A 13,307-nucleotide genomic window follows, 5' to 3' on the forward strand; every position below is an offset into this window, starting at 1 on the left:
TGCAGCTATGGTCCGTGCTCTTTCGTTGGAGAGCCCCAATCATTACGATTAGGGGCTGAAGCTGCCTTGGAGGGGCGGCGGAGTAAGGGGAAGCCACAAGCCAGGGTGAGGGGAGCCACATCTCCCCTCCTGGGCTTCGTCTTTTTCCCCCCGAAGACGACTGCAGTGGTGGTTTAAAATGGCCACCCCAAAGAGGAGGACTCAGCTGGATTAAGATTTGTGCAGGAGGGAAGGAAGAGGTGGACAACAACTGAACCGGGACAATTGGGCGATGCAACTAAACAAAAGTACCCCGGGATTAAGGGAATTTTTAAGAAAAGAAAAGTGAGCAGCGAAATTACAAAGGGACAGGAAAAAAAATAAGGAAATATTTCTGACAGCTAAGCGGGGCTTTGAACCAGGAAAGGAAGAAGCCGGAACTAAAGATTTAACTAAATTGGACTAAAATATTTTGGCAATAAACAGGCATAAAATAAAGCTGGACTTAAGATTGTCAAAAAATAATAATAATAAAGTTTACAAATTGGAGACTGGACTGTGTTGGAATATTGAGGTTCGAAAAACCCTAAATAAAAAAATAGGGGGAAAAGGTGAAGATTTTGTATAATGGAGAGTGCCACCTTTTGACAAAAACTTGAGCTCAAACAAGGGAAAGCATCCTGCTTCTGAATGAACTTGTGTGGATATAATATTAAAGAAATATTGAAACAAAGTAAGAAACTTAGAAAGTGAAAGCAGAACTAGAATAAAGAAAAAAGCAAGGAAAGACTGACTGTGGGATTGATTGATGTTTTTGGTATAGACCCTGGGCTGGAACAATTGAGAACTTTAGAAAATTGAAAGAAGAAAGAAGGAAAGTAAAAGTGTGGGTTTTTTTGTGGACTTTAACGATCATAAAATATAAGAGTATGTAATGATGATATCTCTTTGGGAATTAAAAATGGAACTTAAAAATATGAGAGAATTACTACAGGAAAGAGGCGAATCACTTTGTTCTGTGTTAGAAAAAATGGAAATGGCGATTGAAGAACAAGAAGAAAGAGCTTCAGAGGAGGAGGAGTCGATTCAAGGAGAAGACATCTTAAATAGACAATTAACACAAAGAATGCTACAAAGAAGTGGGGAAAGAAGGAAGGCTAAAAAGTTGAGACTTAAGAAGGCAATCAAAAGGGGGAATACCTGTGAAGTTGGGTAAGACAGAAAGACCCAGCAGAAAAGGGGAAAGGAAGATATTAAGAAAGAGAGGGATATAAACTGGAATGAGAAAAGATATGGGGATAAGAGGGGGAGGAGAAGCAGTAAGAAACAGGTGCATGAAATAAAGAAATACAGAAATAGTAAAATGTTGAAAAGAAATTGTTTTTTCAGAGATAATGGTTGATGAATTAAAAAGGGGATTCTGCAGGGTGACAAGGGGTAATAAGAATATTTCTGCAATTAAAATTATTTAGAAAATAGGGTAATATAGATATTGATAACTCTTATTAAAAATTAAGGGGGGAAATATGCTGTGGAATCCAAATGAAACGATGTAATGATTATTATTGTAACTGCTTAAAAATAATGGTTTATTGGGAATCAAGATGAGGGAATAAAGGTATATTTTAACCATTGAGGTGTCACACTCAAAGCAGTAAAAGGGGGGAAACCTATACTTGGTTTTTTTTCTTTAGTGTTAAAATTTGTATTAATTTAGAATTTATAAAAAGAATGTGTAATGGAAAGGGAATAATGACAGACTAAAGAACCAACTAAATTAATAAGTCATATAGACTATTAAAAGCAAGGAGAGACATTGGCAACCTATTATTATTATTATTATTATTATTATTATTATTATTATTATTATTATTATTATTATTATTATTATTATTATGATGCAAACACATTGTTTATCTTTATTTTTAAAATAAATATTAAAGGATTATATTTGAAATAATTGAAATGAACCAAAAGATGTTTCGATTGAGATTAATGAAAGAGGCCAGAATTAATGTGTTTGTTTCTCTCCTTACTGAAAATTTGAAATGGAAAAGGTAATAACAGAATTAAGTATGCATATATGAATGTATAATTGCTGTCATATTTGTATATAAAGGTGATGACCCGGAAATATGTTGTCCACTAAAAAGAGATTTTTGTTTTTATGTGAAAAACTGAATAAAATTTGTTGTTGTTTTTTTAAAAAAGTGTGGAGCCACCACAGGGGAGACTCTGCTCTTGTCTTGCCCGTTGTGAAAATGATTTTAAGTAAGAGCCTCTTCTGAAGCTAGCAAACAAATGGGTGTTTCATATCCATCCACATCAGGGAGGAAGAAACCATACATAAGATACCCCGGTTTCTGTTTAGATGGGAGACAGGTAGCAATAGCACTTAGACTTATATACAGCTTCACAGTGCTTTTATGGCCCTCTCTAAGTGCTTTACTGGCTCCCCAACAATCTGGGTCGTAGGGTTATAGTTTACTCTGGGTAACTAGGGAATTGAGCTGTTTGCCCAGAAGTATTATGCCCTTTGTGCTGGAGACTGATAGTCTATATTAAGGGCTATTTTTGTCTCCAGCATTAGCTGCCATCAAATGTCAGGTGTTGATAGCAATAGCACTTAGACTTATATACCACTTCACAGTGCTTTACAGCCCTCTCTAAGCAGTTTAGGGTCAGCCTATTGTACCCCAACAATCTGGGTCCTCATTTTGCTCACCTCAGAAATAGGAGTTGGGTTACGCTTTACTCTGGGTATGGAAGGAAGGAAGGAAGGAAGGAAGGAAGGAAGGAAGGAAGGAAGGAAGGAAGGAAGGAAGGAAGGAAGGAAGGAAGGAAGGGCAATAGCAATAGCCCTTAGACTTATATACCGCTTCACAGTGCTTTACAGCCCCTCTCTAAGCAGTTTACAGAGTCAGCCTCTTGCCCCCAACAATCTGGGTCCTCATTTGACCCACCTCGGAAAGTGGGAAGGCTGAGTCAACCTTGAGCTGGCCAGCATCGAACTTCTGACGGTTGGCAGAATTAGCCTGCAATACTGCATTCTAACCACTGCACCACCACAGCTCCTGTAGGAAATCCCAGGGCTGCAGACTAAACTGGGATGTCAAACAACATAATGAGAATATGAAGAGTACGGTTTCTGGAGCCATTTTCAATTCCTGTACTAGCAGCGGTCATATTTTTGGGCCTTATGGATACTTCCCTGCTTCCCCCCAGATGTCAGTAGTGGCTGCCCTTTTTGGATGTTGCTTTTTTCAGGTCCTGAGAAAGCATCGAAATGGGGAGAGAAAATTTAAGAATGTACATTTTGAGATGCAGATTTGTGTGGATTTGAAGGAAGATCGGGGTAAAGTTTGAAGGAAGGCAACTGAAAGAAAAGAAACAGAACTAACCTATGATTGAATATATGAATAAGTGGCTGCAAAATGTATTTAATTCATCTTCCCTTTTGTTTGATGAGCCAATGCAGAAATTCCCAGCAGGGCTGGGATTGAGATGTATCAAATCACAGCATCTGCCTTTTGGCTCTTAAGAGAAAACTCGCTTGGAATCCAGACTCTGGGGTCCCACGAGGTCTCCCAGTATTTAGTCTGCCATGTCCACAGATTGGCACCTTTCACCAAAGTCCTGCATAAACCATCAGCAGATGGCTTGGCTGCCGAATGTGCCGTTGCTCCAAAACCATGATGGCTGGGGGGATTCTGGGAGTTGAAGTCCACGCGGCTTAAAGTTGCTAAAGTTGAGAAGGGCTGTGCCAAAACTACGTGGAAAAAGGAGAGCTGGATCAAGTCAAGGAAATGGCTGAACTTCCCAAAGTTCACCTTCTTCCTTGCTCCACACTAAAACTACATAATACCTTGCCTTCCCGATTCATTCCAGGACATGGTGTGTCCTTTCTTTGCATATTCTTTTTGCCCTGGTCAAATGTACTGTAATGAAAGAGTGGATAATGTTTCTTGATGTTTTCCTTTGGATCTCTCTCTCTCTCTCTCCCTTCCTCTTCATCTTTCTCTCTCTCTCTCCCCCTCCCTCTTCATCTCTCTTTCTCTCTCTCTCTCCCTCCCTCTTCGACTCTTTCTCTCTTCATCTCTCTCTCCCTCCCTCTTCATCTCTCCCTCCCTCTTCATCTCTCTCTCTCTTTCCCTCTTCGTCTCTCTCTCTCTTCATCTCTCCCTCCCTCCCTCTTCCTCTCCCTCCCTCTTCCTTTCTCTCTCTCCCCGTCTCTCTCTCCCCGTCTCTCTCCCTCTTCATCTCTCTCTCTCTCCCTCTTCATCTCTCCCTCCCTCCCTCTCCTCTCCCTCTCCCTTTCTCTCTCTCCCTGTCTCTCTCCTCTTCATCTCTCTCTCTCTCTCTTCATCTCTCCCTCCCCCTCTTCCTCTCCCTCCCTCTCCCTTTCTCTCTCTCTCTCTCTCCCCTCTCTCTCCCTCTTCATCTCTCTCTCTCCTCTCATCTCTCCCTCCCTCCCTCTCCCTTTCTCTCTCTCCCCTCTCTCTCTCCCGCCTCTCTCCCTCTTCTCTCTCTCTCTCTCTCTCATCTCTCCCTCCCTCCCTCTCCTCTCCCTCTTCTCCCTTTCTCTCTCTCCCCTCTTCATCTCTCCCTCCTTCCTCTCCCTCTCCCTCTTCCTTTCTCTCTCTCCCCGTCTCTCTCTCCCCGCCTCTCTCCCTCTCTCCTCTCATCTCTCTCTCTCTCATCTCTCCCTCCCTCCCTCTTCCTCTCCCTCCCTCTCCCTTTCTCTCTCTCCCCGTCTCTCTCTCCCCCTCTCTCTCCCTCTTCATCTCTCCCTCCCTCCCTCTCCCTTTCTCTCTCTCCCTGTCTCTCTCTCCCCCTCTCTCTCCCTCTTCAACTCTCTCTCTTCCCCCCCTCTCTGTGTATTTGTGTTAACCCAATGCCTGTTGAATGAATTTCTTGTTTCTCAGGATCAGGTTGAGATAGCTTTGTGTTTGTGATAAAAAAAAAAATCCAAAACTATACCCTTCTTCTTACTCCTAAAGTGCCCTTCTCAGTCTACGCTTCTCTCCAAATTTCAGAGTCTAACATTTCCTGCAACATCTACCCTGGCTGAGGAACTCTGGAAGTTGCAGTCCACACATATGAATGGCATCCAGTTTGCAGGTGTCTGAGACACATCCCTTAGAGCAGGGGACCCCAACCACCGGTCCACAGACCGGTACCAGTCCGTGGAACAAATCCTACCGGGCCGCTGGTTTGCTGGGCGCCGCCATCTTGTTTTGATGAAAAAGTGCTTCCGGTGAGCTTTTCCGGGTAGAAAGCTCACCGGAAGCACTTTTTCATCAAAACAAGATGGCGGCGCCCAGCTGATGCCGGTACCGGGCCGCGGCATAAAAAAGGTTGGGGACCACTGCCTTAGAGCACTTCATAATCCTCAAGGATTAGCTCCATTCTCCCTTATTTGACCAGTTTTGCTGCTTTTTGATCATGTCTCTTCTCAAATTGACTAGCAATCTATGTGCCCTGACAAGCAACTGTGTGCCCTCAATCTTCCCTATCCATTGGCAGTACCTACAATGCCATATATACTTCTACACATATTCATATACACATACAAATATACATCCTTCTAAGTTACTCTCCACTCGCTGCAGAGATGAAAGATCAGAACCTGCTCCAGATGCTGTCAACATTGGGCATATGCTAGGCATTCAAGAGTTGACTCTACCCTCAACAGTGTCCACATCTTCACTGTTAATAGAAACAACAAGGAAGAGATAGTGCAAGGCTTCTTCAATTAGCCTTGGAGAAGGAGAGTCAGGTTAATCTATGGTAGCAAAAAAAATTAAGAGTCTGGTAGCATTTGTAGCAAAAGGCATAAGTCACTTCTGCAGGAAGGTCAGCTGAACCATCTTCTTCCTACAGAATTATGATGATGAAAAATGGAGCTGATAACATGGCAAAGAATGAACAGCTGGTGAGTAAGCTGCCTTTTCAAAAATCTCTGGACAAAGGTAGGATAGGAGATAACCCACAAGGGCTCCAGGAAATTGTTCTGAATTTTTTTCCGAAGAATATAATAAGATTTTAAAAATTGGACACTAGAAGGAACCAAAGATTTCAATTAAAGGAGAACTCATCAACTTAGATAACAGTTACAGAATGGTGCAAAAATATTCTAACATTCTATTCTAAATTATTGAAAGACCCCCTTGGAAAAATGGAGTCCAAAGTTACTATTGACACATGTCAATAGCGGTATCTGGCTCTAGGGATAAACTGGGTCTAAAAGATGTTATGGAAGAAGAACCCAATGTACTTCGCAAGGCAGAGACTGAGTTGAAGATGGGTTTATAAATGACAGGCTACAAGAAAGACACAGAAAAAATACTGGGTGCTAGAAGAAACCGGCTGATGTTTTAATAATTAAGAGGAAAATATAAACAATAAATCAACAAAAGGGATCTGGATAATTTTACCGTGTTGGACTTACACATGAGACTTTTTACAAGTTTTGAAGAATCTTGTGAGAAAGAGTAAAGAAGAAATGGAAAAAAATATAAGTTCTACATTATTTGGATGGACTAAAAGTTAAGACGGTTAAAAAGAATATAAAGTTGGTTTATTTAATGGTTTTATTTATGCTTCAAAATGGCTGTTGACTAACAATAAAAAAATAGTACAGGCTTCAGGCAGCAACTAGTTAGATGCACGTTGTCATTTAAGTAAGAGGAGGTGGATTTTGAAAGACGACACTTTTCTTTTTCTTTGCTATATTTTTTCTTTTCTTTTTTCTTTCTATTTTTTTCCTTCCCCCTTTTTTTACTATCTCAATTTTTCTATCTTCATAAATATGTGTTTTTTGCCGGTGTAATTACAATCTTTGATAAAATTACTTTTAAAAAAAAGAAGAAGAAGAAGAAGAAGAAGGCCCGAGTTTCAGATCATAAAATCTTACACCTTTTAATAAAAACGGGAGAGTCAGAAGCTCCCAGACTCCTCCGGATATTTTAATTAGCCTGGGTCACCTTAGAACAACCGAGACACTGATGGAGTTTGCATTCCAGAGATGCTCGGAGTGACTCTTGAGTGACACAGGTTGGGCTGTTCCCAGGATTGAGGTTTTCTGCAACTAAGCAATCCAGTGGGGAAGTTGTCCCAAAGATGTTTTTTTTTTTTTCAAGAGGTAACTGAACTTTCTGGGTTTTCTTTGAAGATGTTCTGCTTCTCATCCAAGAAGCTCCTTCAGCTCTGAAGAAGCTTCTTGGATGAGAAGCGAAATGTCTTTAAAGCAAAACAAGAAAGTCCAGTTGCCTCTTGAACCAGTGGTGGGATTCAAATTTTTTTTACTACCAGTTCTATGGGTGTGGCTTGGTGGGCGTAACGAAGGAAGGATACTACAAAATCCCATTCCCTCCCCACTCCTGGGGGAAGTTTACTGCAAAATCCCCATTCCCTCCCCACCCCACTAACCTGCTTTCCAGCTCCGTTCTCCTGTGCAGAGCAACAAAAGAAGACCTAGCCAATCAGCTGGGACTCGGGAGGCAGTGAATAGATGGGGGTGGAGCCAGTCAGAGGTGGGATTTGCTGGTTCTCTGAACGATTCAAAATTTCTGCTACTGGTTCTCCAGAACTGGTCAGAACCTGCTGAATACCACTTCTGCTCTTGAAAAAGCATATTTGGGACAACCATGACCTGGAGGACTGAGAATCTCCATAACCATTCAGTGGGGCAGTTGTTCTCCCCTTGCCATTTCTGTCGCGGTGTAGTTTCAGGCAGCAATTGGTAGTATTGTTGCTCCCACCGGATGTCAACAGCTCATCTCTTTCCCTTGTGTGGATATCCCAAAGGTGCTTTTTTTTTTTTTCTTTCTTTCCTGAAAGGCAACTGGAATTTCTTGTTTTTCTTTGAAGACATTTCCCTTCTTGTCCAAGAAGCTTCTTCAGCTCTGACGGAATGGTGGGGAATGGAAAGATTTATGCTCCTTGCATTTACAAGGTCATTTACATCCTTTTTGAGGGTCGTTTAGGCCAGTGATCCCCAACCTTTTTTACGCCGCGGCCCGGTATCCCCAACCTTTTTTACGCCGCGGCCCGGTACCGACATCAGCTGGGCGCCGCCATCTTGTTTTGATGAAAAAGTGCTTCCGGTGAGCTTTCTACCCGGAAAAGCTCACCGGAAGCACTTTTTCATCAAAACAAGATGGTGGCCCCCAGCAAGCCAGCGGCCCGGTAGGACTTGTTCCACGGACCGGTACCGGTCCGCGGACCGGTGGTTGGGGATCCCTGGTTTAGGCCACTTGGAGGTTTATCTGTGTGTCCTCAGGGTCACCTGAGTAGTGCAAATGAGTGCGGAGCCTTCTTGGAAACTGCTGAAAAAGACTGGAGAGTGGAGATGGATGGTGACGTATCCCTCCCACTCTGTTGAGAAGGGGCTGCTCAGTTTTGACACAGATGGCCTCTTTGACCCCTCTTCCAAACCAGCAGTCCCCTCTGTCCAAAATGTGGACATTGCTGTCTTCAAAAGAGTGACCTTGTCTTTGAAATGCAGGTGGACTGCTGTACCTTGTCCTGATGGGTTTGTTCTCGTATGGAATATAAATCCTTCCGTTTCCCACCATCCAGCCTTAGAGCTGAAGAAGCTTTTTGGATGAGAAGTGAAATGTCTTCAAAGAAAAGCAAGAAAGTCTTGGAAAAGGTGGGGGAAAAGCACCTTTGGTGTCGACAACCATGAACTTGATGACTGAGAATCTCCATAGACATATTTGCATGGATAGTTGGGGATGGATAGCAGTGTGAAACAAGGGTGCCTCAAGGAAACCTACCAATGAACAAATAGTCCCTGTAATCTTGGGATTGGTTTGCCATGGATTAATTTAAGGCAGTTTTCCAGCTTGGCTGGGATGCTATCTGAGTTTGGTATAGAGGAATACAAAAGAAATTGTCAAGAAAGACAAGAAACCAGCAGGGAAAGAAAATTAAGATTTATGGGATCCCATAATGTTCATCAATAAAGACCAGAAGAATCCTTTTTACTGATGATCCTGGAAGCTTCTGTATCAGATAGTAAACAGGACCAGCTCCAATACTTTTTGAAGTGGTGAGATTGGCTGGACATAGAACTATCAATCTCCTACAAGACCTAGTCCCATGTCCAACCCATTTAGTGCCAGAAAAATTAGCAAAAAATGTTTAAAGATAAATCAATTAAATGTTGGAAATGTGATCAAACACCACGAACATATTACCATATGTGGTGAACGTGCACAGAAGCTAAAAGGTATAGGACTAAAATACACACATGGTTGGAAAAAATGATTAAACAACACATAGATTTGAAGCCTGAAATGTTTTTACTAGGAATGGTACCAGAACGTTATAGTAAAGAAACGACTTATTTAATTATACATGTTTTAACAGTGGCTAGAATTGTATTTGCCCCAAACTGGAAGAGTGATAAGATACCGATAGAGGGAAAAATAATTGAAAAAATATTTGAACATGCAAAAATGAATAGACTGACACTAAAAATTAAAGAAAAAGAAGAATCTGAATTTTATATGGTGTGGGATTTGTTTTATCAATGAATAGAAAACAGAATAAATTAAAAGGGATTAGATGTACCCATAGAGCTATAAGAGAAACTAATGTAATAGACCTATTGGATTTCATTTATATTATATATTTATGGGAAGGTGATTATTGTTATGTTGTTAAATCTGATAAGAAGAATATTGTTAATAATAGTTAAGTAATTGGAATATGTACCTAATTGACACACAATTGAAATGGAATGGATTTTTTGTGTATAATTTTTTTAAAAAAAATACTGAAAAAAACCAACCATTCCTAGTATATATACACAAAGGCTGCACAAACCAGGTGTTCATAGACAAAAGGGAGAACTGGCTCAATGACCAAACCAGATGGAAACAGGCATCTAGAAGATCTTAAGAGACCAATAGAAGCTGGACAATTCCCAACTATGTCAGGTCCAACACAGCTCAGTAAGACCAAGGAGGCAAGAATTCGACAGATTTCTATACGATGTCTCTAATACTTGTCTGGGGAAAATGTGGAAGCTTGGAAACTATCTTAGGAATTTTCCAACCTCATTTACAGTGAATCCATTAGGGCAAGTCTCTTTGTGTACTTTGAGAACTTCTTCCAGATCTTTCTTCATTTGAACCGAGTTCCATTTATGAGATGAATTGTGAAGTGACTCCTCTGCTACCTCTTGACTGTTGATATCTCTGTTCTCTTCTATTCCTTTCTCTACCTCCCCACAATTTTTATAACCATTGGCTGCAACATCATGAACAGCATTACCAAGGCTCTGCATATGGTCCATATGGTAAGACTAGCTCGATACCCATGCTTCGCTACGAAACTATGTGAACGGGCTTAGTTTTGGGGGAGGAAAATAAGGGTGTGTCTTCTTAAAACCCTCCAGTGATGGAGCACCCACAATTTCTGAAGGCAAGCTGTTCCGCTGATTAATTGTCCTCACTGTTAGGAAGAATTCTGGGAGTTGAAGTCCACGAGTCTTAAAGTTGCCAAGTTTGGAGACCCCTGATGTCATGCCCCTGTTAGTATCTGACTCCGAGGGAGAGGAGGAACAGCCAACAGGAAGTGGGAGTGTGGCTCTGGAGGTTGTGGAGGAAACTGGGGAAGGGCACAGGCCAGATGGGCATTCAGAGGAAGACCCAGGCCCATCTCCTCTCCATCCTAGGGCACGCAGGGAAGAGTGGATAAGGGAGAAATGTGAATGGTGTGGTCTATGGGGAGGAAACGGCCCTGATCCCCTTCATGGGCTGCAGCTGTGAGGACTGTTTAAAAGGACATATTGTGCATGGCCCAGTGCTGGAAGCAAAGCCATGAAATAATTCTAGTCTTTTGGTTCTTATCTGAGTTCTGGCGTCCTTCCCAGTGTGTGTATTTCAATATCTGTGGACGTCTTCAAGCCCTTATCCTGCCTTGTCTCATTAATTGTGTCAGCGTGGTTTGTGTTGTTTTTCTATTTATAATTTATATGTATTTCGTGTTTGAATGGAAGTTCTTCCTTTTCACAACTGTTTGTGGGGGAGTTTTTCTCCAGTCAATGATAATTGGACCTTTGAAGCCAAGGTGAAGAAATTAAAGGGACTTCACCTGTTTTTGTGATTTTGTTGCTTTTGTATTCCACCCTGGGTCATCACATCTGGTTTGCAAAGAAGATGCCACTGTTTTCTTTCTTCAAAGTCTGACGATTTCTGAAAACCCTCCAAAGTTTATAAGATACCATGGTGGGATACTGATGCTTCCACTCTCATGATGCTAAGGAGATCCGTACTTCTTATTGTATGGATAGGAGACCACTGAGCAGTGTAGTGGCCTAGTGGTAAAGAACTCAATCCTAGATAGTGGCAGATGTTTCTCTCCTAGGCGCAAAGAAAAAACATCTGCTGCTCACTCTGTGTGTCATCACGAAGAGCATCTGGCCAGTAAATGCTTAGTTCCATTCAATCACCTTGACTCCACCCCGAATTAAGAGATTACAGGGTTGTAAAGAGGGAGGATTTTTTTTAATGGATAGAAAACCACTCTGGGGAACTATTACAATAGAATAACAATGTCAACTCATAAAACATATTGTATATACGTTTTACAGTTGTCAACGGAAAGGAGGGGGAGTTTCAAAGAGCAAGCAGCAGTGTGGAATCGAAAGTACATTCCATTCATATTTTCTTCGAACACTGATTAGATGACTGAAGCTTCTGCCCCGCAATCGAGAGCATGATTGATGACTCTTGGCTATGGACGTGTTTCGTTGGATGATACACCCAGAGGGGTGGGGTGGGGGGAAAACAGGATCAAGGGTGACAGTGAATTACGTGTCTCAGAGTCAGCTACGCCCAGGCAAATGCCGGTATGTTCACTTCTAATAAATCCAAAGAAGTTTCGGGAGTGTGGCTCGAGGCTCATGATTTAATGGGAGTAACTGCCGGAAATCCTGACAAACAGAGTTGGAAGGGACCTTGGAGGTCTTCTAGTCCAACCCCCTGCTTAGACAGGAAACCCTACACCACTTCAGATAAATGGTTATCCAGCCTCTTTTTTAAAAACTCCCAGTGTTGGAGCATCTACAATTTCTAGAGGCAAGTTGTTCCACTGGTTAATTCTTCTCACTGTCTGGAAATTTCTCCTTAGTTCTAAGTTGCTTCTCTCCTGGATTAGTTTCCACCCATTGCTTTTTGTCCTGCCCTCAGGTGCTTTGGAGAATAGCTTGACTCCCTCTGCTCTGTGGCAGCCCCTAAGATATTGGAAGACTGCTGTCATGTCTCCCCTAGTCCTCCTTTTCATTAGAATAGACCTATCTAGTTCCTGCAACTGTTCTTCATATGTTTTAGCCTCCAGTCCCCTAATCCTCTGTGTTGCTCTTCTCTGCACTCTTTCTAGAGTCTCAACAACTACATTCATCAGCTACACTCTGGAAGAATTTCTGGGACTGGTGAACCAGCACATCTGGAGAACATCAGGCAAGAGGAAGATCAACTATGTTGGGTCACAGAGAACTTCCAATTCTACGTGTATTTAAAATAAGGAAAATAAAAGTTTCCTTACCAAACTCACTGGCGCATAAGTGCTCCAGGATGGCATCTGACTTCATTTCATTGTCACAAGGGGGACACACAGCAGTGCCTGTCAAGAGAAGGAGGACAGATCAAGCGAGGGAAAGTAACAACAGCGTGAAAGAAGAACAAGCGCCCATATATACAAATACACCAAATGTAACTGCTCATAAGTTATGCTCATTCGTTTCCCATGCTCCTATCGATGTCCTCCTTCTGGGCAGGTGCAATGTGAGCATTGTGTTTAAGCTGGAGTTCATTATTTTGTACTTCAGTAATGAAGTCCCGCTTCAATGCAATGCTGTCATTGAACCTGCCCAGAAGGAGGGCACCAGAGGTGGATATTCAGCAGGTTCTGACCAGTTCTGGACAACCAGTAGCGGAAATTTTGAGTTGTTTGGAAAACCAGCAAATCCCACCTCTGACTGGCCCTGCCAACCCCATCTATTCTCTGCCTCCCGAGTCCCAGCTGATCAGCTGGGTCTTCTTCAGTTGCCCTGCAGAGGAGAATGGAGCTGGAAAGCAGGTTAGCGGAGTGGGGAGGGAATGGAGATTTTGCAGTAACCTTCCCCTGCCACGCCCACAGAACCAGTAGAAAAAAAAATTTGAATCCCACCACCGGAGGACACTGATAGGAGCATGGAGCTCTTGGGAAACGAATAAGTACGTTGCAATGCAATCCCTCCTTTGTGATAGTGGAGGTAAAATGAGGGTTTCTGTAGCTAGTTCCAGACCACAGAGCAGCCATCTGGTGAACGG

At 42.3% G+C, this 13,307-nt stretch overlaps 1 protein-coding gene across 1 annotated transcript in view; it reads right to left on the reverse strand.

Moving 5' to 3' along the window:
- Positions 1-13,307, reverse strand: part of SFRP1 (secreted frizzled related protein 1) — a 51,057-nt gene that overhangs the window by 20,561 nt on the left and 17,189 nt on the right. Inside the window, 1 exon segment of the mRNA XM_087969648.1 lies at positions 12,541-12,618. Coding sequence (XP_087825774.1) covers positions 12,541-12,618 — 78 coding nt within the window.

Source organism: Notechis scutatus, chromosome 7, assembly GCF_049901735.1.
Source record: "Notechis scutatus isolate UNSWTSFEM ecotype Mainland chromosome 7, rNotScu1.2, whole genome shotgun sequence".
NCBI classification, from domain to species: Eukaryota; Metazoa; Chordata; class Lepidosauria; order Squamata; family Elapidae; genus Notechis; species Notechis scutatus.